Source organism: Amblyomma mixtum, chromosome 2 (genome assembly GCF_055824585.1).
Source record: "Amblyomma mixtum isolate Tamu chromosome 2, ASM5582458v1, whole genome shotgun sequence".
Taxonomy (NCBI): Eukaryota; Metazoa; Arthropoda; class Arachnida; order Ixodida; family Ixodidae; genus Amblyomma; species Amblyomma mixtum.
In genome coordinates, this window is record NC_143013.1 from 42216765 (window position 1) to 42242056 (window position 25292).

General features: G+C 47.9%; 2 protein-coding genes and 1 long non-coding RNA gene across 13 annotated transcripts in view; 1 reads left to right on the top strand and 2 right to left on the bottom strand.

Annotated features, from left to right (window-relative positions):
- LOC149359119 (uncharacterized) overlaps positions 1 to 8219 on the top strand; it is a 205042-nt gene extending 196823 nt beyond the window's left edge. For both annotated transcript variants that reach the window (XR_016288757.1, XR_016288756.1), the window contains one exon: positions 8006 to 8219. This is a non-coding gene — a long non-coding RNA (uncharacterized LOC149359119). The remainder of the gene's footprint in view (positions 1 to 8005) is intronic.
- Positions 1 to 9826, bottom strand: part of LOC149359124 (cell adhesion molecule Dscam1-like) — a 29016-nt gene extending 19190 nt beyond the window's left edge. Inside the window, exons 1-4 of one of the 2 annotated variants that reach the window (XM_089571357.1) lie at positions 9466 to 9826; positions 8817 to 9113; positions 7982 to 8098; positions 7463 to 7612 (exon numbers count right to left, since the gene is read on the bottom strand). In XM_089571357.1, coding sequence (XP_089427483.1) covers positions 7463 to 7612; positions 7982 to 8098; positions 8817 to 9113; positions 9466 to 9541 — 640 coding nt within the window. In that variant the 5' untranslated portion in view covers positions 9542 to 9826. Of the gene's footprint in view, positions 1 to 2563; positions 2699 to 3288; positions 3409 to 3490; positions 3770 to 4439; positions 4719 to 7462; positions 7613 to 7981; positions 8099 to 8816; positions 9114 to 9465 lie in introns of those variants that run through there. The other variant, XM_089571358.1, reaches the window with a different exon arrangement.
- Positions 9827 to 12780: 2954 nt separating this feature from the next.
- LOC149359126 (neutral amino acid transporter A-like) overlaps positions 12781 to 25292 on the bottom strand; it is a 32624-nt gene continuing 20112 nt past the window's right edge. For 8 of the 9 annotated variants that reach the window (XM_089571361.1, XM_089571364.1, XM_089571366.1 and 5 more), the window contains 9 exons: positions 24904 to 25033; positions 21769 to 22087; positions 20626 to 20668; positions 20496 to 20538; positions 19323 to 19509; positions 16768 to 17001; positions 15016 to 15210; positions 13845 to 13979; positions 12793 to 13136 (listed from right to left, as the gene is read on the bottom strand). In XM_089571361.1, the coding sequence (XP_089427487.1) occupies positions 12974 to 13136; positions 13845 to 13979; positions 15016 to 15210; positions 16768 to 17001; positions 19323 to 19509; positions 20496 to 20538; positions 20626 to 20668; positions 21769 to 22087; positions 24904 to 24976 (1392 nt within the window). In that variant the 5' untranslated portion in view covers positions 24977 to 25033 and the 3' untranslated portion in view covers positions 12793 to 12973. Of the gene's footprint in view, positions 13137 to 13844; positions 13980 to 15015; positions 15211 to 16767; positions 17002 to 19322; positions 19510 to 20495; positions 20539 to 20625; positions 20669 to 21768; positions 22088 to 24903; positions 25034 to 25292 lie in introns of all 9 variants that reach the window. The other variant, XM_089571368.1, reaches the window with a different exon arrangement.

A 25292-nucleotide genomic window follows, 5' to 3' on the forward strand; every position in this document is an offset into this window, starting at 1 on the left:
TTGAGGCTTAGGTCGAAGTAGTATCAAAATTAAAATTGCTGGTGAGTACTTAATGCTTTTTTCGGCTTCTCTCACCATAAATGGAGATCGTAATAGCCTTGGCTATTGCTTCGGCAACCTCATTGTCGGCACTGCATTCGTATGATCCAGCGTCCAATTTGGAGGCGTTCCTTATCTGCAGCTCGTTCTTTCCGGACGCCACAGTTTCTTTATCGTGACCTGAAAAGAAAAGCGGTTACATTATCACATTTTCTTTAGTTCGCGCTCTGTATTACGTCACAACTTCATAGCAAATGTGCTTTCGGAGAGCAGTGGCGGCAACTTATTTTTTTCTTGCAATTTCACAATTTGCCTTAATGCGAGGAAGAAAGCGCTGCTGGTAATTTAATTCTGCTGTATCTTTCTTTTTTATGAGTCACAGAGCACAAAGTTAATTCCTTTATTTAAATTGTTTTTTTTTTCCTTTTTTCACATTTTCGTGGAAAAGTTATTGCCGCCTGTCTTCACCAGTGCTACTGATCTTTCCTTTTATGACGAGTGAAGATGTGTAATCTGTCGCATTACGCTGCGGTTTGTCGTCGTGTTCACCTGCAGACGTCGCCTGTCGCAACGCTTGATACTTGAAACTGAACCCTTGTACATCTAAGTTCTGCATGTGTGTAGTCGAAGTGCGTATCCTAGCGTAGGATTTCAGAAGTGATGTTCAGAAAGGTAGCCACTGTACCGTTTCTGTCGCAGAACTTCCATTTGACAATAGGCGTGGGGTTTCCTGCCGCTTCGCAGGGATGCGTTGCGTTGCCTCCTCGATGCAATTTGATGTCGCTTGGCTCGACGACCCACTTGGGCGGAGCTGCATGATAACAAAGGCTGTGCTGTCATGGACGTCAGAGCGCATTTTGCGTATTTATGGTGAACAGACAGGAAGTTATCTTTAAGGGGCGATATTTTATTTGAGCTGTGATGTTAAACCTCGGTCACATAAAAAGGGAAGTACAGTATCGCGCTCTGGTAACTGTCAGGCACTTTAGGGGCCATGACAGGGCGCCATTACGAAAACAAAAGGCAAGAATGATTCAGGGAAGCAGCCGTATTTATCAAAATAGGCATTTGGGCGAGAACAAATTAAATAAGCTTTTTTCTTTTTAGCCATCGCGGTGGCTCAGTGGTTATGGCGCTCGGCTGCTGACCGAAATGACGCGGGTTTGATCCTAGCCGTGGCGGCCGAATTTCGGTGGAGGCAAAATTTTAGAGGCCCGTGTACTGTACGATGTCAGTGCATGTGAAAGAACCTCAGATTACCGAAATTTCCAGAGCCCTTCACTACAGCGTCCCTCATAGCCTGAGTCCCTTTGGGACGTTCAACCCCGATCAACCATGTAACCATACATGAGGGTTTTTGCGCGACTAAGATGCACACTCGTCAGTTTCTTCCGAAGGGGTAACTTCGTATGCCGTGATTCGCCTCTACAGTCCTGCACCGTTCAGCGTTCACCACAACCACATACAACTTGAGCGAAAACAACGCCAACATCAAACTCAGCTGATGCAGCAGGAAGTTGTTAAGCGTAATTTTGTAAATTGTTGACTTAGGCGCCGTTCACTTGTGACGGCATTGAAATTATGGTATTGGACCGGAAGTAGATAAAAAAATAATTGGAAGCGGTGGGCAGAAAACTCTGGATTGTGCGTTTCCCTCCGGTCTTGTCAGTATTGTCCGTCTACTAGCGTCGCATTTGGCACCGTACTAGTTAAAAAGAGCAAACAGTATGCAAAACGGGACACTTACCTAGGATATTGAGCTGCTGCGAATGGGTGCCAACCTCCTGCCCCAAGTTTCCTACGCAAGTATAGTTTCCGCTGTCCTGCCTGGTGGTAGGGCCAACGACAAGCGTACTGAACAGGGAATGGTGCACTATCTTCACCTTGGAGCTTGTGACGAGTTCCTTCCCGTCTTTAAGCCACCGAAAATTCACATTGCTTATGCTGCTGATCGTGGTGCATGTTATAGTGACCGTGTTTCCAACAACAACCTTGCTGGGGAAAAAGAATGGTTGGAGCCGTAGAGAACCTGTAAGGATGAAAACAATTAGTACAACGGCATTCACCTCGAAAGGAAACACATTGGCCTGTTCGAAACCTATCGTGAAATCAAGAAGGCAAAAAGGGCAAGGCAGACACGACGTTGGCAGTGAAGCCGCGTTAAGAACTTACCTTGAGAATCTCGAGAACTGTGGTGTTGTCGGGACGATGCTTGCACGGCTAGGAAAATGACTCCAAAGAAATAAATCATCGGCACTGGTGTCCAAGCGCGCATCGTCCGTTCGTGGCCTAAAGCGGGCACTGTTGATGGCTGTGTTTGGCAGATGCAACGTTCGTAGAACGGTGTAATCGAAGGTTCTGGCGCCATCTCTGAGCTGGTAATGGCATGAACAGCAATTGCGCGGATGTTCGCGGGATATCGGAGGATATTTGAAGGTGCAGGTTGAAAATAGGCTTTGATTTGTAGTCAGTAAGGTGACGTACATAGGAATAGGTTGCAGCGGATAGCTCTGTAAACGCTTACCATATACAATCACTCGAAACCGCTTAAGGATCGGCTGGGTAAGCGCGTTGTCGGCTTTGCAGACGTAGGAACCGGAGTGCTGTCTAGTCGACTTCTTAATCTCAAATATGTTAGATGACACAGGCCGATCTTCGCCTGCAAAATGCCAAAAAAAGGTGCATAATTTTCCCCACTGCCTTCTTCCATTGTGTGATACTACATAAGCAAGGCCTCAAGCGGGAGTGACTTTTTTAATTGTTATTTTTCACTTTTGGGAACCGCTTACTTGAAATAACCTTATCCAAAATATATCCGGCATTCTAACTGCATCGTTAACTTCAGTCGTGAGCGACTCTGGGTACAGGAAAACAGACAGGTGAATTATTTAACTATAAAGTTAATTATGCGAGACCAGCCAGCCTTATTCGCACTTCTCCTAAAGTTAAGTGTATTGCAATCAAAATGTCCTGTGTTTCGATTCACTTAACACCGAACAGTACCTTACGCCTCTAGTATTCTGATAATACAATGCTTTAGAATGTGCACCGTTTATAGAGAAGGGAATTCTGAATAGTCGGACTCTGAAATGCTAACGTGTGTCGTGCCTTTCGAATGAGTTTGTAAGCTTATTTATATTTCACGTTTACTATAGAAAAAATGTCCTGGTTACAGGCTGCCTAAGGGAACAACGCGTATGTTGTGTCATTAAGTCGCACTTTTGTGTGCTCGAACATGTTCTGCCTTACCTTCTTTTATGACTGTCACAACGGGCTCTGGCCTTCCTTTCGCTCGACAAGGAATAGTCAGATTAGTTCCCTCCATTGCTCTGATAATGTCTTCAGGCTGTTCAACCCACTTAGGTGGAACTAAAGAAATAAAGAAGAATATTACACGATTGTAATACGCATGCTCCAATCTCTCTAATAAGGACAAAGGGTATCATCTTACCGAGAACATGAAGCGCATCGGAGAAGGAGTCCTTCTTTCCATTGTAAATACCGTGGCAGGTGTAATTGCCGCTGTCGGCCTCATCAAGCGGCCCAACAATTAAGGAAGAAAGTTCGGGAAATGTTCTGAGCCTAATCTTGCTGCTTTCGGCGACACGCTTGTTATCTTTGAACCATCGGTATTGGACGCCAGATATTGCCGTTGTAGTTGTGCAAAGCACTGTGACCGTCTTGCCTTCGACAGCATCGGTGGGAAAGCGGAAAGGCTGGAGTTTGAACTCTGTAAACAGGAAAGCTCTCAGTTATGGCCTGCAATTAGTTGTCACTCACACAGCGATGAAACATAATCGCTACTGACAACAGGGATGCATTGTAAAAGAGGGCCTGCCCGCTCTCTGTCGTCTCTCAAGTGAATTTAACCCTTACACATAAGTTTTCCCGCAGAGCAAACCAAAAACAGGTGCCTCATTTCTGATTTATAACTCCGATAATGTGATCGGCTATTTAAGTAATAAGTTTTCCCTAATTCACAATGTCGGTCTGGCTGTTTTGGCTATTCTAGGTTTCCTTTTTCAGTCATATATCTTGATCTTGCGACGAATTTCGCGTTTATCTTGACACTTTTGAAACATTTTAACACGTTGAAGAGTTGTCGAAACCAGTTGTTCACGTTCTTGAATACACTGAGCCCAGCTTGCTGTGTGCTTATTTCTTGCTACGCATGCAGTTAATATGGTATACTTCACCTTCTAGAGCTACTCATGGTGTCAGCTACTCATCCCAGAGTAACACCTATTATTTTCTGTTTGGGGGCCAAGAAAATTTCGAAGTCATGAAGAAAAGTAAGCGCTAACTGCCTGAGTCGACTATGGACTGAATTCGAAGCGTCCAAAACTCAGTTGATGGCCCGACGTTGTCACCAGAGTTTGGGACAAAGCTGTTGCACTTACCTACTGTTCCAGACCGCACAAAGGCAGACAGAGCGACCAGAAGACTCGGCAGAAAAGCTCTCAGCGAGGCCATGACTTTTCCAGTGTCGATTCTTGAACGCTCGCTATTCACGAAAGCGAACGATCCGTTGGCCTTCGGGAAGGCGTTCTGTGTTCCACGAAAAAAAACATGTCGGCTCACAGTGGTTCAGGCCGAACCACTTACTAGAGTCGCCATCTGTGGTGCAACCTCGGAAGGACGCCATTACCCTGCGCTTGGAATGGCGAATTTAAAGCGCGGCAAACCACCTCGAATGCTTTAGAAAGTCGTTGAAGTTGCAGTTGCGCGCGCAGTGAAATATTGATGTGCTTGTGGCATTTTTTGTCATACCATAAACGGATACTCGAACTTCCTTAGCAAGGGGCTCCCGCAGGCCGTTGTCCGCGATGCACTTGTAGCTGCCGGAGTCTGTTTTCGATGCCTTAATGAACTCGAATTTCGAGCCTGACGTTTGAAGCAGGACACCTGAAAGTGAAGGAAACGTTAACTTCATAGGCAAGGAAAATGGTGACAAGGAAAGCAAGAAACTACCTCCTGAGAACTCCTAGGTAACCAGTTAGTGGCAACAATAGGTGCGGCCCCGCCCACTTTCCTTGATTAATGCATCTCACTCCGTGATTCATCTCAGAGCGAGCACAGATTGCACGTAACAATCGTGCACTCACAACACATGTCTCCTGAGGCTGTGAGCTTCCTCGACAATATCCTCTTTGACCAGCTGGTGCAGGGTACACTTTTTGATTATGATATATTACGTAACGGACGCCTCTTACCCAGAGGGACTTGTAGGCACCTACTGCTGCGATATTTCTGCTGAGGAATTTATGTTACAAGCTGTTCATTTAAACACTTGAGATGCGTATCCTATAGCATGAGGAAAAGACATAGCTGTGTACCTTCTCTCTCCCATTTGATGCTTGGCTTCGGTATTCCTGTAGCTTCACAGCGGAGGGTCGTGTTCTCAGTCTCCTTTACGGAAATGTCGTGCGGCTCTTGTAGCCATTTGACTGGAACTTGAAAACAAAGTGGGTTTCAGTAATCTTGCGGAAAGTGCTTTCATGCACTCTGCTTTGAAATTCTGGGTGCATGTTGTTTTTCAAAGAGCTGTTTTCGGAACTTTAGTTTTCTGTAAATTTGTTTTTCAAGGAACAGTAACTTAAGTGTTCACTAATTTTCTCCCCTCGAGGCCTTTTTGCGCTTTTATGGTCCTGATTCACATGTAGAAGGGCAGTCTGCATGGCTACATCACAGAGACGTGGTATGAGTCCTCCAACTCGTGACGCTGCTGAGGAATGCAAAACATTGTATGTGCTCGATAATCTGGCTGCACTTCCACCACTGGACATTTTTATTACACTTGTGCACGCAAGAGCTCCTTTGGTGCATCTTTAATTAACTTGTTCATAGATGCAGACGTTGTTGCTAGCAGCTGGTGGCACTAGCGTTGCATCTGAATAGCATTTAACGGCCGCATTTTATTTTCTCCCCATTTTATTTCTTTTATTTTACCTTTTCCGCACCGCTCCCCTTCCGCCTTTATCTCCCAAATGCCTTTCCCCACGCAGAATAGCATGCCATCAATTTTTAAACGCCGGCTAAATTCTCTCTGTTTCATTGAAGGGTTTCTCTCTCTCGTTCACTTTGTCGGTAAAAATCGCTTCATTTTGCGAGACAAACATTACTAGACATTACTAGCGCCTATATCTCACATTTTTTTTTTTTTTTGTAAATAGAACACCTGAACATTTACAGTGCATAGTTGTACGCTGCGTTGGCACTTGTCGGTTTCTGCGTATTACCGTCCGCACTAAACGACAGCGGTGCGCCTTTCTGCAGCCTTCAGGCTCTTTCTTCACCAACATTTGGACGAGGGTTCACTAGCTGCGCTTTGTATGAGCTCTACCTTTCACTTTTTTTTTTTTTTTTTTTAGTCAGCGAGTTCCTCAGCTTGCAGCGTTCAAACTACAGGCGCAGTCTTGTCGATAGGATTTAAAACACGGTTTCTTTTTTACTCACCGAGCACGCGCAGCTGTTCCGTGTGCGAGTCCTTGCGACTGCCAAACCTTCCGGTGCAGGTATAGTTTCCTGAATCCTCTTGCCTTAGTGACTCGACAACGAGCGTCGACATATCCGGGAAAGTGCGGATCTTGACCCGGTCATCGAGCACAAGGGCTTTGCCGTCTTTGTACCAGGAGAACTCGACTCCCGACGTGATCCCTCCTGTCACTAAGGCGCACATAACGGACACCCTGTTGCCTTCAGTGGGATCGCTCGGGAAGAAGAACGGCTGCAGGCGAAATGTCCCCTTGGAGCGACCTGCGTGCGTGTTGTCAGGGCGAGCCTCAATGCTTAGGACTTGCTGGAAAATTCTGTGCTCGGGTTAGCTTACCTGAAATGTGTTGGGCACTTGCGAAGCTTCCGCCTTGTAGGAAGATCATTATCAAAATGTTCGCGAAGCAGAACATAGCCAGTTTCTTTTGCCGCTGTGATGGCAAGTAATACGGTTTGAGGGCCATCGTATAGCAAAGACACTGGAGTAGTGGAAATTTCAGCGTGGACTGCTGGCGCCATCTCTGGCTCTTCCACGTAAAGGCTGCGCGGGCGATTTGTTGTGTACGGTGTTTGACCTCATGTGTTTAAGGCACGAGTTGAACTGAATGAAGGGCAACTGCTGGTATTTCTTTCTGTTATGTGTAGACGGTGTCGCCATTCACATACCAGTGCACAAAAACGTCTGGACCACCCCATTTTTTGCCCTGGCACTTTTTTTTTTTTGTATCACACTGCACTCGTGGCAGGCTGCTTTCACTGTCGATACAGTAGTATCAATGCAGTACTATGAAATATATTTTTCATGATATCTCAGTGGTGCTTTCAGGAATGTCTCGGGGTTGCTGTTAGGACACATGAACCTTATATTCTTTTCTCACTTTTTTTTCTCGGCGGATTGTTTGCTGTGAGATTTTCTCAGTTCCTCACTTACCAAATACGCCGATCCTTATGTTTCTTTCCAGGGCTCCCGGCAGGCCGTTGTCGGCTGTGCAGACGTAAATGCCACTTAATGACTTGATCGCTTTTGAGATCTTTAGGGTTCCGCCATTAGTGCTGTTGTCCAGAGCGTGTGCACTGTCACCTAAATGGAAAACACGATGTACCATCTCTGGCACCACCTAAAAGACATAGGTAATGGATATTGTAATATTGACTACTGTCATTACTGCCGCAAGCGAGGAAGATCTATATGTTGCGTTCTCTTCTGCAGACTCAAGCGTTGCTTTTTATTCGACCGTGCGATGAGTCTAACAGTGAACTGTACTTACCAAGGAATCAACACTCTAGCAAAAAGCGAACAGTTTTCCAGTCAGCAGTCTTGCTGTTAAATGTAATTATTAACAATCTAGTTGTTAATTGGACACGCATACTTTTTAAGCATCCTTAACCTATAACCTTTCTGTCGATTTCTCTCTCTCTTAACCTATAAAGAAATGGCTGGCTTGCTTACCCTTGCGTTTCCATTTTATTACAGGAGGTGGCCTCCCGGATGCACTACACGAGACCGTGACATTGTCTCCTTCTCGCACGCTGACGTCGTTTGGCTCCTGTGTCCACTTCGGTGGAGCTGAGAAAGAACAACAACAAAAAAAAAATATCGTTTCAAAGCCGTCTGTGATCGTTTCGCTCAAGAACAGAGCTCTCAAGCTCATGTGTGGAACAAGCTGAAATAGATGGCCGCCTTTGAGTACGTGCTATTCTCTTCGGGAGAGCGGTCATGGGATGCGTAGCCTGTCCTGTTTTAAACCTAATTTTATTTAGTTTCGGCTTGTTATAGTATTGATTCTCCTGGAAAGGAGTAGCAAATGTCAATCGTCCACAATGCGCAGATTTTACAAACCGCTTGCGGCAAATACTTTAAGCTGTGCAGTAGAGTTCCTTCATAACAAGGCCCTGTAAAGAAATCCTGGAAGTAATACCAACTGTCGTTGCACTGCCCCATTCAGGCACGCTGTGAGCTAGAGGTATGAGCTGCGTCACTGGGAATCGCTGTCAAGCGCAGGGTTACGCCGTGACGCCCTTTTGTTTATCACGGGTAAGCTGCGCAGGATACGCGCTTTTCACCTCTTTTGTCGTTGGAGGAGCGAAAGGCCACGCATTCTCATTTAGTCCTGCTGCACTTTCGCTTGGCAATGAAATGTTGTGCGTCACTGAACGTGTGCACAACGAGAACCTCACCAGGTTTTGCACGAACATGTCATGTTCTTAAGTGGCCTGAGAGCGGCGACAAACGCTTGCGTACACAATCATAACATGACACCTTACTGAACGTAACCACCACTTACCCAAAACGTGCAGTGTCTGCGTGTAGGAGTCCGACTTGTGGCCCGCTGTGCCAGTGCAGGTATAGTTTCCGCTGTCGCCCTCTCCAAGCGGACCGATGACCAAGGTAGAGACTTCGGGGAACGTCCTCAACCGAATTCGACCGTCTCGTTCTGAGCCAGTGAGCAGGCGACCGTTCTTGAACCAGCGGAAGCGTACGCTTTGCACCGCTTCCACCGTGGTACAGGCCGCGGACACTTGCGTCCCGACGACTGGCTTTTCCGGAAAAACGAACGGATGAAGCCGCAGGGACAGAACGGCTATCGTAGAATGGAAGAGAAAAACAGTATTTGATTACTTCTAATCTGCGAGTTATCGAATGGCCGCCTAACAGGATGGAGAAATCTGCATTCCTGTGTGCGGGATCTTATGTAGGCTGGTGCTCAAGGAAGTACAGTCTGAATGGCGACAACGACCGTTTGTGCTACTGCGCTTGACCTTTGTGTTTTTCCTAGTGTCCACAAGAAGCATGCGTTTAGTAACTGCTTTTTCGGTACGCCCTTTACGAGTTCGAACCTGCGAGAGAAATACTGTCCGTACACCGCCATGGCGTTTTGTAGGTTCTACAGTAGTATGCTTTCACTGCGAAGATGGTAACGAAGCGCTACTTACGTGTGCTGTATGCAAGCACAAGTGCTAGGACTGTGCACGGAACTCGGCGCTGACTTCTATATAATGCAAGGTCCATTTGACAGCTCCGCTCTCGCACTGCGAACACTTGCTGCCAGCTCTACTAAGTATTTACACAGCCTGGTGAAGCCACGGCTTCTAAACTTGACGGCGATGAAGCGGCGCCATCTGGTTCCATATCAGGGAAACGCTGCATGAAAATTAACTTGCAGCTGCTTTTTAATTTTGCGGGTAAGACACATGCTCTATATATTTGATAACGGAGTGCTTAAGGTGGTCGAAGGAGTAATTCATCTTTGAAAGCTGCGTTTTCGGTTTATCGCTTGCATTAAAGCAGAATCGGCGGAGCAGAGTGATTTATACCCCATTTTGTTTTCTCACCTTCGTAAACAGCTTTCCTTGCTGAAATGGATTGCTTAGACACGGACAGGGAAAATTAATACCGCCAAAATCACTAACGGAGTTAGCTAGCCGCTTTAACTCGGCTACTCTTTGTTCCAGCACGACCGTGCTGGTCACTGCTTTCGCTTGTGTCGTGCTGACTATGCGCAGAAGTGCTAAGAAATAAGCGCTCGAAGGCCTGCCTGCATGGGACCTGCGAGGTCTTAATGCTTTGTAATATAGAGGGACTAGAGATGATGTTCCTTGCTAAGTGCTTACCACGGGCCCGCAGATGCCTCATCGGTGACAAGGAAGCTATACCGTGTTTTCACATGTGCCTGTACTCCAAGTAATTCAGAGCTCGTCATTTTCATGTCTTTTTTCTCCCTGATAATTCCGTAAGGCACCTTTTCTACTGGCATTCAATCGCGATGTGTGCCCGAAGCCTCAGCAGTGCTGTCCGACATTTTTGGCTCAAGGAGCGATTTCCAAAGCATCACAGCATAACGATATCGCTCGTAAAAAGAGCCTGTGCTATGTACCTCTCTTAATGAACCATTTTTAAAACGTCAACGCTACTGAACTTCGTCGCTTGTGCACTTCAATTTCCTTAAGTGATAAAAGAAATGCTTCTGCGATTCCATTTGTTTTAGTGATAAAAAATGTACTGATGAAGTTGAACTTCTGCTCAGTGCGTGCACCTGAAATTCCCTGCTAACGAATGCTGTTGACATTTACATACACGCCGCAGGTGGCTCAGTGGTTAGAGTGCTCGGCTACTGAGCAGGAGTTCCCGGGTCGAACCCGGCCGTGGCGTCCGCGTTTCGATGGAGGCGAAACGCAAAGGCGCCCGTGTACTGTGCGATGTCAGTGGACGTCAAAGATCCCAAGGTGGCCTAAATTATTCCGGAGCCCTCCACTACGGTACCTCTTTCTCTCTTTCTTTTCTCACTTTCAGCTTTATCTCTTTCCTTACGGCACGGCTCGGGTGTCCACCGAGATATGCGAGACAGTTTCTGCGTCATTTCCTTCTCTCAAAAACTAGTTTTCAGTCTTGCTGTGAGCTTTCGAAAAATAAAAACAAGCTCTGCTGTCTCCTCGGGCTCCCCTTCGTTTCTTCGTGGCAGAGGGAGATTTTTAATGGAACGTAGCAGCAGGATTGTCTATTTTTCTTCTTTTTTCTTCGATGTCAGATCATGTTACACAACGATTACTTACGGCATGTAGGCCATGCGATCGCAAGATAAGTACGTCTTTACATCCAGTGTGTGTCATTCATGCCTCTGGGAACAAAACGTTGCTGAGCTAATAGGCAGCACGCTTGAATAGCCTGATTTGCGCATTACAAAAGTGTGGTTTCCGGCGCTAGGGTTCTGTAATCACGCCAGTTACAACGCACGGGTTCAGTGGCTCAATGGTTATGGCACTCGGCTGCTGACCCGGAGGACGCGGGTTCAATCCCGGCCGCGGCGGCCGAATTTCGACAGAGGTGTTGTTCGAGGCCCGTGTACTGTGCGATGTCAGTGCGCGTTAAAGAACCCCAGGCGGTCGAAATTTCCGGAGCCCTTCACTACGGCACCCCGCATAGCCTGAATCGCTTTGGGACGTTAAACCCTCATAAACCAATATCCATCAATCCACCAGGGTGATTTCCTTGGGAGTTTTCAGGCAGAGACGCCACGTACGAGTTCTAGCGTCGTCTATCGGCGGCATGTTTTTAGCAAGCTTTCAGCGGCGTGTGATCCAGGTTATACCAGACATAGACACATTGGGTCTGTAGGCAAGTCTCCGAGTGGTTTCACAAGAAGTTTGGTACATTTCATAGGAGTGAGGTGAAAAGCGAGAACGGACAATGTGAGGACCGAGAAACCGCTGACTCGCCGCATTGACTCAGTGGCTTTGGCGCTCGTCTACTGATCCTAAAGCCGTGTGTCGATCCCGTTCGCGGCGGCCATGTTTCGATGGAAACTAAAAGCAGAAGGCACCGGTGTGCTGTGCCGTGTAAGCGCACGCTAAATAACACCAAGTGGTCTACATTATTCCGGAACCCTACACTGCGGCATTCCTCATAGCTTAGGTGGCGCGCTTCGGACGTTAAAGTCAGCAGTTAGCAATTTAGAAACCGCTGAAACGAGGCATAGCTCAATTCCCCCGAAGACGTGGTTTCGCCACAACTATTGTTTCAACATGAAAAATTAATGATTGGACGCAATGATTGGAAGAGCAACCTGGGTCTCACAAGCCCCACCGGTGGCAGCAGCTGCCATCGCAGGGCAGTGGCGCATCGCTTTACCGCTGCACCACTGGGCCAGCGGTGTTATGAGGAGTCCCAGGGTTCTATGAATGTAGAGAGTGAGCAATTCCACATATATGGGCATTAACGTATCGCGTCATACCCTAGAGGCGGAGTATAAGCGTCCTTTCCAGTTTTAATGCGCCAGTACTGAGGGCCGCACAGACAGACTTCGTCAACCGTTGCCTGATGCGTGCTTTACATTGAAAGCCGAGCATCGAACCGAAAACGACGTGAAAACGGAAGTGCTAGCACACATAATTCGCATTTGGCCAAACCATGCTTAATCTTCAGTCTTCTTTATCGTTTGAAACATGACTAAAGGTGCCTCAATATATACATTTACGTTGAAATAACAGCTAACGGGGTATGTTGTTTGTTGCTGGGAATGCGAAAAAGTTACGTGTAACGAGGTATTTAGTTTCTTGGTTGTTGTCGGGAATGTGCGAAATCAAAAGTACATAACTATCTCCGCACGGGTTTCTCTGCAGCATATTTCTGATCACAAATAGACTGCAGCGCATCTTTCGGTTTTTTAATTTTATTCCGTACCATGAGCATCACGTGATTGGCTAACTATGTCGTCACTACGAGTGGAGTTGAGCTAATGGAGTTTATGTCACTACGACTGCAGTTAATGGTGATGGAGTTAACGTGGATTCCTAAGGGTAAGAAGAAGCAACTTCATCATCGATGAAAATATTGTAAAATGCGAGCGGTTATATTTTAATTCATGAGTGTCCTGTGGTGTAACACTATCATATCCACATCAGGTGTTGAGGTGAGTAATTTTAAAGGCGTAGGTTTTTTTCTACTTCAAGGTGAACCGGTTGCCACCCTGTGCTGAAGCTCCTCCTCTTTGCCGTGCTCCAGATTGAGCTTGTCTGTGGCCTCGGGGAGGTACTTTCTGCACTGCTCGTCTACAATACAGCAGCACACCATGTCTCCTAGCACGTTCACCACCGTCACCACCCGGTCCCTGCGTTCGCAGACAAGATGGCAGCTTTCAGAGAACAGGCAACGAAACGAAACACTTGTGCTTATATGTGGTGCGAGCAATGCTTGTGTTCACATGAACTCCATGCGTTTCATTCTCTTCATCAAAACATTCTTCGATATACTTCGCACGCTAGTTCAAGATGAAAAATCGGCTGTTTTCCAGGGCTACACGTTTTTGCGTTTCTGTTTCTGAAACCATGGTACTTTCGGGACATAACACTAAACGCTTAATCTTTTTTTCCCACAATAACTTTGCCTCATTTTGTGCCACAAGCAAGTCCTCGATATAAAAAAAGCTTCCCGAACTTGGTCCTTCTCGAAACGAAACGCCCAATTTTTATTTGCCTTTTGCGTAGTAAAGGACTCGTAGTTCCGAAGAAGTCGTACGTGGCGACAGGGCACGATTCGTCTGAGCGGTGAGTGACCAGTCGCCTCCTTCGAGGTAACGTTACTCCGCATTTTGGCCGACATATAACGCGCGCTTTTTTTCTGCTCATAACCAGTTATGTGAAACAATGAGGACCAAGGATCGATCGAATCAAAACATCGGTCAATCGAGGTAACTAGCTGTCGCCCGAAGACCGCTGTGAGTTGTAAGCTGCTCCGCATTGACGTTTAGAATTGGCCGAAATCATGCGAGGAAAGACCAGCTATCCGCTGGCCTGTGTACAGTTGTGCGCCCGCTCACGTGATCCAGTCGCTGAGCACGAGCATGCCGATGCTCTGTGACGGGAGGCCTAGGAGCCGCGCCGTGAGTATCACGTTCGTCTCATTCTGGCCAGGAATGCCCGCCGTGGCGCTGCTGACGATCATGGTCACGGTGCTGGCAACGTGGGATCAAAAGACGACAGCAGGAGTAGATGAGAGCCCGCCACAAGATATCGCACGCGTACAAAAATAGTATTATGCCCGCAAGTTGCAGACCTTGCAAGCTTGAACGAATCGAGTGCTCATAATAGTGCATCAAGGCACAAGGACATATTTTAAGATGGGCGAGGAATAGAAAGAAAAAAGTGTCCAGCCCGAAGGCGCAAGGACGTAAATTAGTGTGGGCGGAACAGCAGGAAAAAGGAGGCCAGAAGCTATACCGGTATCTTCGAACTGGACATTACACGAACCGTCTTGTGACGAACACGAACTTGTGAACCGTCGCCACAGCTTCCTTGGGAAACGTGATGTTAGCCAAAAGAAGAAAATGTGCCTTCCCTTATCGGTGTGCAACGTCCGCAAGTTCCTGCTCACGAAATCCCTGACTGACGCTTCCATTTTCTCAGGAGGCTTGTGGTGAACGCACCTCGCAACTGCTTCCACGATCTCAATAGCATGCCTGTCTCTTTCCTCCGAAACTTGTCTTGCTATAGTTGACAAGGCGAGTTCCTCGGGGTTTATAGCTGCGGCCCAAAGCACAGCGAGGCCCTTTCCGCGAAATTATTTTCAATTCTTCGTCCACTCGAACTTCTCCGAGGACCAGCACCCTCTGTCGAGTACTACGTTGCTTCTTGCCACGTTCCGTACCATTTAGTCTAAACCTCGGCGTTACTGAGAGAAGCGAGCGTGGTAGGTGTGCTGCAGTATCGAACTAAATTATTGCCTCCTCGCCATGTTTAGGAGCGCACACAACTGGCAAAATGAGGAGGACACGTTGTTGGCCTAGCTGGTGCATATTCGTTAAGCTCTCCGCGGCGCTACATGAGGACATTAGGGCTGTACAGAGAATAGAGCGGCAACAGTTAGAAGTATAGTGCTTTTTCCTGTCTGATCTTATGATGCGGTAAGAGCAGCGATAGCGTAAACTTAAAGTTTACCTCATGGTCATTCAGAGCAGCGCCAGTGCCGAAGCAATATAAAAACGCGCGTACCTCGTGGCGAGAAGGTCGACGAAGGTGATGCTGTAGCCGCTGCGCTGTGCGAAGAACACGGTGTTGATTGTCATGTAGATGGCCGTGCCGTCCTTGTTGAGCGTGGCCAGGAGCGGCGCGAAGAGGCGCACCACCAGCGTATTGAGGCCCACCCTGCCTTCCAAGGACGTCACGGTGCTAGTCAGCGTTATGTTGCTGCAAGCCGGCAGTGCGCTCAGTCAGTGAGAGGCGTTATGGGCGCTGCAGTTACTGCCACTTAGCCTTGTAATGCAAGCTCTGTTACTCTCTCAAATCTCGCCCAGAACACAAGAACGCCAGAAAATAGGAACGGCCTCTCTGCCTGTCTGAACCTGGAGAGTGTGTGGCGCCTGGAGGCTCCGTGAGGCGAAGAGCTCGTAGTTCACTGGTAATATACGCTGTCATTCGGGCAAGGCAATCGAGACCGTTCAGTCATTATCGCCCCCAATAGCAGTGCATTATGCTGTCGTGCTGGAATGATCGGATTTAGGTGTATGGAGGAGCACAGTAGTCATATGTACTCATTTTTTTCTTCGGATGATTAACATGTGTTCTGCGCAGCCTCTAAAGGACAGAGTCGTATTCCATCTTCACTACTGCGTGGACAGTACTGTATGCAAACTTTACCGCAGTAAGGTGTAACATGAGATTCAGCGACAGCTGCTGTGGGATTAATCTCTCTCATTCTTTCACGGCTACCACTTTCCTAGTTCTTCCCGTGGCAACCGCCCTTCGGTTCCGCTTTTCTCCGCTCTCGCCATACCCTCCTTCTCCAACGGTTGCCGCCCTCCAGTTGGCTCTCGCAGAAACCGCACTCGGTTCTCTCCACACTCTCCTTCCACGTAACCATCTTCGGGGTGGTTCCCGTTGCAACTGCTCTCTGGTTGCACATTCTTACGCGCTCGCCGTGCCCTCCTCTTTCATCGGTTACCACCCTAGGTGGTTACCTTGGCAATCCCGTTACACCATCTTTTGCTCTCGCCATACTCTCCTCCTCGGACTGTTACCACCCAAAGGAACCGCTCTCTGAACGGAACACCATACCTCGCCATACCCTCCCCTCCTTCCACGGTAACCACCCTTCGGAAGGTTGCCCTGGTACCGGTTACGCATTCTTCCGCCGTAGTCACGACCTCCTCCTTCCATACTAACCACCCTCCCAGTGGTTCCTATGGAAATGACTTACCGGTTACGTCGACTACTCTTACTGCTACTATTACAGAGGCGCAAAACCCAGGAACGAGAGCTTAACAGCTGTTGCTGTAAAAGCTGTGTGAAGGAGATCCTTTGCTGTTGTCGTAGTAGTAGAGCCTGTTCCTCCTTTCAGCGTAGCGTCGATCCTCGTGAAGTGCTCCTGTGGCATTTGAGACTGGCGTGGGAAAAGGCGTCTATCTTAGGTGGCCTCTGCCCGCCGCGGTGGCTCAGTGGTTACGGTGCTCGGCTGCTGACCCGAAAGACGCGGGTTCGATCTCGGCCGCGGCAGCTGAATTTCGATGAAGGCAAAATTCTAGATGCCCGTGTACTGTGCGATGTCAGTGCACGTTAAAGAACCCCAGGTGGTCGAAATTTCCGGAGCCCTCCACTACGGCGTCCCACATAGCCTGAGTTGCTTTGGGACGTTAAACCCCAATAAACCAACCAAGTCAAACCAATCTTAGGTGGCCTGTATATTTTTTTAGACCCGGACTGTAGATTCTCGGGCACTGTTCTTTTTTTGCTGCCGCGTGTGCAGACCTGGAGCTCGTGCCGAACGCTGTGACCAGGGTGAGCCCGATGTTGGAGAAGAAGTTCCGGTAGTGCGCGCGGCTAAACACCACCAGTAGTGCGGGTAGCGTCAGCATGCCGTGGATGGCCAGGGCCAAGACGAGGCTCAGGAAGTAGGTCTCGAGCTGGCGCGTCTCGGACACAAACTCGCTGGAGCGCAGGGTCTGCGACGTCAGCAGGAAGCAGATGCCGATGGGGAAGCACCTGCGAAGGCGAACGCGGCGGGCTTACCTTTGAAGAAGGCAGCGTCGTCGCTGCTTCCTAGTCATTGAAGCGAAACCAATTGGGGCCTTTATTCACGGCCTATAATGGATGAATGGTGATCATGGGTGCTTTTAATGGGAAAGCGTTGTATGTGCCATTGCACAAAAGCCGCCGTCTATGGCACGAAATTCGGATGATGTCAGAACGCCAGTGTATACGATGTCACAACGCATGCAAACGAACATGTACAGTCATGATAACGAAACTTAACGTACTATGACTTATGAAAGTCGTGACTCATAGACATTCTGGAACCTAGCATCACTCGGCGTTTTACAAGTAGCGTATTGTAAGGTCTACAGAGTTTTACAAGGTGTGCATAGTCATGACGCATAGACATTCTGCAACGCATTACAAGTAACTGAATGTAGTGTGTACAGAGTTTGTACTAAGTATGCGTAGTCTTGACTCATAATCATTCTGCAACGTAGCACGACACAGGACTATATTGCTTTCGCCTTCTCACACGTAAGCAGTCTTGTCTCTGCCGAATTTTTTTCTCGTTTGCTCGTGATTGTGTTTCGAAACAAATTCGTCATCTCAAAGCGCTGATCCGAGACATCAACACGGAAGTTCAAACTTGGAGGGTTGTTTCAGACTCGCATTTTTAAACTTCCGAAATTTAAATTCTCTATGTACCATCCCCTACTGCGGCCGTTACCACTTCCACAAGGCACAAGGTTCGTAGGAGCAGTTAGGAACATAAAACACGTAGCACTACGTTATGATGCGGTGCCAAAGATGCGCTACAACGTGCCAGAATAAGTTTTCACCGGGCTTCCAACGCTGTCGTTACCTCTGCTATTGAATTTCGAACTTCGCATGACCCGTGCTGTGTATCAAGCGCCTGTGCATTTAACACTGGTCTAAGGCAGCAGCGGCAGCGATGAAGCAGATAACGCTGTGCTGAAGCATTTGCCTGATTCGACCGACGTTCCAGCAAGTATTACACGAACATACTGTTCCCCTTTATCGTTTTATCTGCGAACAAGTCGGAAGAACAAGTCACAGACTGAAAATTTAATAATGCATTATTTACTACGCATTGCCAGGACTGACAGGCTGCACATTTCTCCTTTTGCAAAATCGAAAGCGGAGTATTGCTCTGTCTGTTTCCTCTGTTTTCAGCCACATACACAGCCTTGTACGAACAAATCGAAGTAGGAAGTGTTTCCAGACCCCATTGCAATCATGCTCGATCTTATTGGACAGTTGCTGGCGGAGAGGACAATCCGGATTCGCGATTTCATGTATATTAATCTAACCTTTGCTGCCCTTCCGCATCCTTCCCTTGGTGGGGCATAAAATGTCTTGCGCACCGCCAGTGCCCAAACCCCTCCAGAACATCCGGTATATGTTCCCTCCAATATAGACAGGTTGTTACAGCGCGATGTTCGCGATTCTTACAAGAGTGCAGCAGAACCTCTAAAAGTATACGCCAGTAGATGAATCTAACTTCCACCGTGGCAACGCTTCTGACAAGAGCCCCCGTGGGCAATAACATCGGCGCACAAAGCGCCCGGCAGTTTGTGTTCGTGCAGGCACATGAGGTTAGACATTATCGGCGCCCCAACGCAAACGCCTGATGCATCTTCGCTGCTGAGGCTCTGCAGCCTTCTACTGTAACGCGTGTTGGAACAGAGGAACGCAATGTTGGCATATAATTTCATATTAGCATTTTAAGACGAAAGCCTTTAATGCCTCATACTGTCGTTAGCAGCCGTGTCGGCAGATTTGTCCGCGTTTCGGCGTCACTACATAATAAGAAACTGCGTCGAGGCTAGGAATCGAACCAGGGCCTTTGGCATTTCAAGCGGAGACGCTACCACTCGGCCACAAAGGCTCAAGGTTAGAGCATGAATAAAGGCGCATCTAGGGAATGCGTGGGTTTCATGAATAAAATAAAAGGAATAAAAAATAAAAAGAAAGAAGAAATAAAAAACAATAAAAATAAGAAAATAAAAATAAAATAAGAAAAATAAAAAATAATAAATAACAAACAGTGCGCCAAAGAACGCTTTCCCCTTGCAGCACTTTAGAGAGCCAAAGTGCCCCTGATTTTTTTTTTGCGTTGTCATTTTGCTTTTCGCTTTGGCATTTAACATTAAGGTTATATATATGCGTTGGCATGTTACATTGCTCATTGGCTTTTATATTTTTATTGGCACTGGTATTTTGCATTGACATAAGCACTGAGTATTGCCATCGCACATTGGCATTCTTAGCGCGTATGCGAAAAGTGTAGATTATCGTGTCCGTACCACATGATGAAGTGTCCCACGGTGAGCATCACCTCGCTGATGGCCAAGAACAACTCGACGAAGACGCCGGTGGTCTCGGGCACGCCGGCAAGGGCGGCGCCCAGAAGCACGCTCACCACGGTCATGCCGAGGTAGTTTGGTACGTTCAGCTGCCGCAGCTCGGGGGTCTGGTTCTCCACGCTGAAGTCTGCGCACGCAGCGGTGGCCACAGAGCGATCAGTCCGCGACGGCCTGTGGCTTCAGGAAGCTGCTGTTGCAAACAGAGCGTGATAGCGCCTTTTGCTTGGCTGCGAAGGTAGATACGCGCTCTAAGATAGGTAAGCCTGAAAGAAGCTTGTCTAATCTGGTCTGCTCGTATAGTGTTATTGTGGTCAATATAGGCTTAGGTTCATTGAAATGGACACTTCGATATCCCATAGGCTGTGACAGAAATGATGTTTCATCTATTATGTTCACTTAGAAACTGTGTCCGGCTAGTCGTTTCATGTCTGCTCTTAATAAGGAATACGTTAAATGCTTGAGAGAGACGACAAACTACAGGGAGACTGGACAAGCACTTCCTGTCGCTTGTCGCTGTCCTGCGTTGCAAGTGTTCTTAAGTACTATGTACTTTAGAGAAAGAAAATGCGAATCCTACTTCGTGCAGCAACCCTACTTCCTGTTTCTTTACAAGAAATCACATGTGTGTCTCAAGCCCTTAAGGATTACGACTCCCGTTAGCACTTGATATCGAAGAGCTCAGTGTGAGATCATTGTGTAACGAATAGCTTGCACCCTACGTGGTTCTCTAACATCCTGACGCTGCTGCTCCAAACCGTGCACCAGCCGTTTCAAGCAGTGTCTTCGCATACAGATACCCTCACTGAAAATTTCAAACGTTCTTCATCACGCAGGGCCTAGATCATCGCATGTTGTATGGGTGCACTTGTGGCCAGTTATTTCATCGCGACGCTACCACGGCATATTCTGAGCTTCGCCTGTGTTCCTGTTTCCTCACATGCTGACGGTACTGGGGTTTTCTGCGCATCAGGAGCCTCGGCTGTTTCAGTGCTGGCCTGCTGTCGCCACACACGATCTCTCTAATACGTTGCACTACGACGCAGAATATCAGCCTCGAGCATAAAGATTCTTCCACTTCGAGGCTCAATCAATGAACAAAAAAAAAAAACTTACTGGCTTCTCCTTCCGTGGTGTTCGTATGGACAACAGTGTACGGCTGCACGTGAGAAAAATACGTCGGCGTTATCAACATGCACATTTGGTTCCTCTATGCTCTGCTTGTACGACCAAGACGTGTACTTACTGTGAATATGAATGCTTCCATCAAATTTTTCGGCATCATATTCCTGCGTGCAATGCAGATTACACAAAAGTGCTGAGCGCACCTTACAATTGTAGCTTCGTATCGCGGTTCATGACTCGCGCGCCCGCCAGTATCAAGCGCGCGGCGTTGTCGTTGCGGCGCTCAACGAACGATGGCGCCACGCGTATTGCCCGGCTTCGAGGGCGAGCACTTCGATGAGAAGCGCGCCGTTTTTCATCGCGAGCGGAAAACTCGTATCGTAAACACTGCACGCGCTTTGTAATTTCCGAATGACTGACCTTACTGCTGCTGTAGTCTATATCTGTCTACCCAGAAAATCCATCGCCTCCAAGAGAAGAAGCCTTGTCATATGACGAGCCTGCACAAAACTGTCGATGCCAACTGCAGCGAAAGTGCCTATGAGCTCAAATAATAAAACCTGTTTTAATATGCTAGTCGCCTTCAGACTTATGGTTATTCGCAAATCTGTAACCATAGATGAGGTTGTCTGCTGCAGATGTGCCAGTGTTCTTACTCGCTCAGGTTTTTAACAGATTTTTCTGGCCACTGCCTGTTTTGCCGGTGCCCTTTTGTGGTACCGACTGCGAAAAGACTAGTGAAAACCAGTTTCTTGTGCTGGGGAGTGACGCAATATCTGCAATGCGTGTCAGGTCCTTGGGGGGCTGATGGACAAATAAAAAATCAGCGGTCCCTTTTTGACTTGCTCGTGTAAATGTCAAGCATCCACAGGGGCTCCTGAACTTTGCGGTATAAGTAACATTTTAAGTGCCTAGCGAGCCTGATCTGATGCCTGGCATGTGTGGTTTTGCCTCGCGAAGCTGCATATATGGGGCTATGAGGGCGCCATAGCGCAAAACTTCCGATTAAATTAAACTAGCTGGTGTTGTTTGACGTGCGCAGACGCCGCGCTACATGCAGCCTCTTTTGCATTTCGCCTCCTTCGAAATGCAGCCGCCGCGGCCGGGGTTCTATCCACGACCTTAGGATGAGCAGCCGAACGTCAAAGCCACCGCGGAGGGTCCAGCCAGCGGACGTCAAGGAGATGTTTTCGGCTGTGACATATTATGGCACCGAGGCCCTTCGCTTCGGGGAATGTCTGGCATTGAAGTGTCGCAGAAATACCTGCAGATGTCCCGGACTATGTCCATGAAGATCGTCTCCCCGTGAGTTGGCTTCACGTCGGGCACCTCAATACGTCGCGCGGGGTTTCCCGGTTCCAGGGACACGGCGAGGGCGTAGGCGACGGCCATGGCCATCATCTTGCTGACCAGGTAGAAGGCGAGCGCCCAGAGGCCCATACGCCGCGCAGCCGCCAGGCCCGCCGACGCCACGCCGGCCACCAGCATGCTGGTCAGTGAAGGGATCACCACCACGCTGGCCAAGCGCAGGAACAGCTCGCCCGGGAACGCCATGTACGACACCTGCCGGCTCGTCCATGTGCCTGGTACGAGCGCGGTCAGTGCGTGTAAGGTGCGGAACTGGCGCAGCGTGTCACTGGACAGAGCTCGGCCAACTGCTAGCAGCTGCCGACTGGATGCTTCCACGCCCTTACTAACCGGCCGGGCACATCTAGCGTCACAAGCTGCTGCCATTAGTCGCCAGCCATGCTACAGAATGCATGCTGCGAGCTGTCAACAAACATCTTAAGGGCTTCTACTTCTGCGTTTACTGGGGCAGTGTTTATAATATGGCCTAGCACTCCCAGCACATACGGGCAGCAAAGTGGTTGTTTGGGCGTGTACGGGCAATTTTATGTCGAACAGCTTTATTACTAAGTATGCTGGCGCGGTGAAGTGAGAATGGTGTCGGTAGAATGTTTATGCGGATCCCCCAAGTCTGAGTAGATTTGTAATAAAGGAGTAATTGCTCATTGACATCCACCCAAGAGCAGCCATACGAGTACAAAGGAAAGCTACACAACAATAGCCGTATGACAGCGCTTGGGTGGATGACAATGAGCAATTACTCCTTTATTACAAATCTACTCCGACTTCCCACTTCGGGTTGTTGATAAATTCACTCTCGTTTTATCGTATGCTAGCCGTCCCAGTTAGCTTAGTTAGAGGAGCGACTGCTCCTGTGATGCGGCAGTCCCGGGTTCGAACCCCAGACAAGGAAGAATTTTTCTTCAACTACGAAGTTTCTGTGCAAGCTGTATACTTTTTCACTGAAGCCGAACGACTGCGCTTGGGTGAATGCTAATGAGCAGTTAGTTACTCTCTTATTAGATATTTCGCTTTAACCGGAGACGACGATGATAGTGTTCAAGCAGTTAGTGATAATATCAGAAACATTGTTGCGGAGTGCTCAATAGAAGTAGGGGGTGGTGTAGCTAAGCAGAATGCTGGTAAGCTTTGAGGAGACGAAAGACCTCATTAGGAAACTCTGTAGATTATAAATGACTATGACCCCATAAAAAAAGATACAGCTAGCAGAGCAGTCAGTAACCAACACGAGAAAGTATAATATGCAGACAATCGATCATGCACTAATGCACGGAGGTAGCCGTAAAGTGGTCAAGAGAATACTAGGCATAGGCAAAAATCAGATGTACGCGCTAAGAGACAAGGGGGGCACTGTTATTGCCAATATCGATAAGATTGTAAAGGTAGCCGAGGAGTTCTACACAGATCTATACAGCAGCCTAAATAATCACTGTGATAATCATGGAGGTTGGGGTGCAGAGGGACTGGATATGCCGCCGGTTACGGAAGAGAAAGTAAAGAAAGCCTTAAAAACAAGGCAAAAGGGAAAGCGGCTGGCGAGGATCAGGTGACTGCAGGTCTGCTGATGGACGGTGGAGAGATTGTGGTAGAAAAACTCGCCATTCTGTATAGGCAACGCCTGGCCACCTCGAACGTATCAGAATCTTGGAAGAACGGTAATATTATCTTAATTCATAAGAAAAGAGACGTCGAGGACTTGAAGAATTACAGACCGATAAGCTTATTGTCTGTTGCCTACAAGGTATTTACTAAGGAAACCGCTAATAAAATCAGAGCAGCCTTAGACTTTAATCAAAGAAATGACCAGGCGGCTTGCATAAAAGCTACTCGTCATCAATAAACCTTATTCACGCAATCAATCAGGGCATCGTGAAATGCTCAGGATATAACCACTGTAGCGTTGATAGATTAGCGAAAGGATTTGACTCAGTCCAAACCTCAGCAGTCGTGCAGGCATTACGGCAGAATGGTCTAGAAGAGCCGTATGAAAAAGTGCTGGAATATATTTTTAGCTCCTGCGCAGCATCCGTGGTCCTCCAGAGAGAAAGTATTAAATCCAAATCAAAAGATGTCAGGCAGGGAGGCGCGTTTACAGGAGGTATTATGAGATACGGATTGGGAAGAGTTGTGGACAAAAGTTAATTGATGATAGCTGAGCCGTTGGTAATTCGATGATGACATTCCCGTGCTACAGGGAACAAGTTGCAATGCATGATCAAAAACTTATATAGCCAAAGCAGAATTGTAGTTGTGAAAATTAATATGCAGAGCACTAGATTAGTGCGCAACAGTCTCGGGGGCAAACAGAAGTCTGCAACAGGCTGCGAAGCGTTAGAAGTAGGATGAACACACATCTAATTAAGGTAGGTAGTGACCGCAGATGCGAACCACGAGAGTGAAATGTGCATTTGGCAGCTACTCTAGGATCATAAATGGTAGTTTACCGCTATCCCCTAAGAGGAAAGTATGTAACACAGCATCTTGCTGGTACTAACCAATGGACTGGAAACGTGGAGGCCGAGCAAAACGGTTGAATTTTAAATTAGGGACAGCGCAGCGAGCTATGGAAAGGGAAATGATGGTTGTAAAGTTAAGAGAAAGGAAGAGAGCAGAGTGGGTAAGGGAACAAGCGCGAGTTAATGATATTCTAGTCGAAATCAAGGAAAAGAAATGGGCTCGGGCAAGGCATGTAATGCGGAGGCAAGATAACCGGTGGTCGTTGAGCGTAACAAACTGGATTGCAAGGGAAGGCAAGTGTAGCAGGGGACGTTAGAAAGTCAGGTGGGCGAGTAAAATTAGGAAATTTGTGGGGATAAAGCGGCCGCAGCAGGCACAGGACAGGGTTAATTGAAAGGATATGGGAGAGACCTTTGCTTTGCAGTGGACTTAGCCTGATGACGATGGTCGCAATGCACATATCGGCGTGGAACGGTTCAGTGAGTTCACGCTACTGTCGGCTTAGGAAGGTACATTCATAAAAAAAGAGAGGAGGGGGCTAATGAGCGAGCCAAATGAATCGATGCAGACGTGCCTTCGGTGTGCCTGGAGAGAAATCCGAGTCCGAGGCCGGCCACAATGGAGCTGCTGGTCAGGAAGACGAGCATGTTGCCGAAGACTAACGAGGTGCCCGTCCGGTCTGCGGTCGCTTCGTCCACATCGCCCTGTTCGATGGGGAGCGAGCAACAATGGTTGGTCTATACACGAAATAAGAAAAGCATTAATCATCCGCCGCGTAAACATGCCGGTGTTTTGTTGAAAGATCTGCGGTCACCCTGCCGGCCGAGCCTCCGTAGCTAAAACAGTGCACCATTGTGAAAGCCAAAGCTTGCTTGAGCGAATGAAGGTACGAGTCCGCGGAACACTTTTTCTGCCAGAATCGCTTTGAATTGCCAGTGATTTGGAGATCTTGTTGGTTGCTGC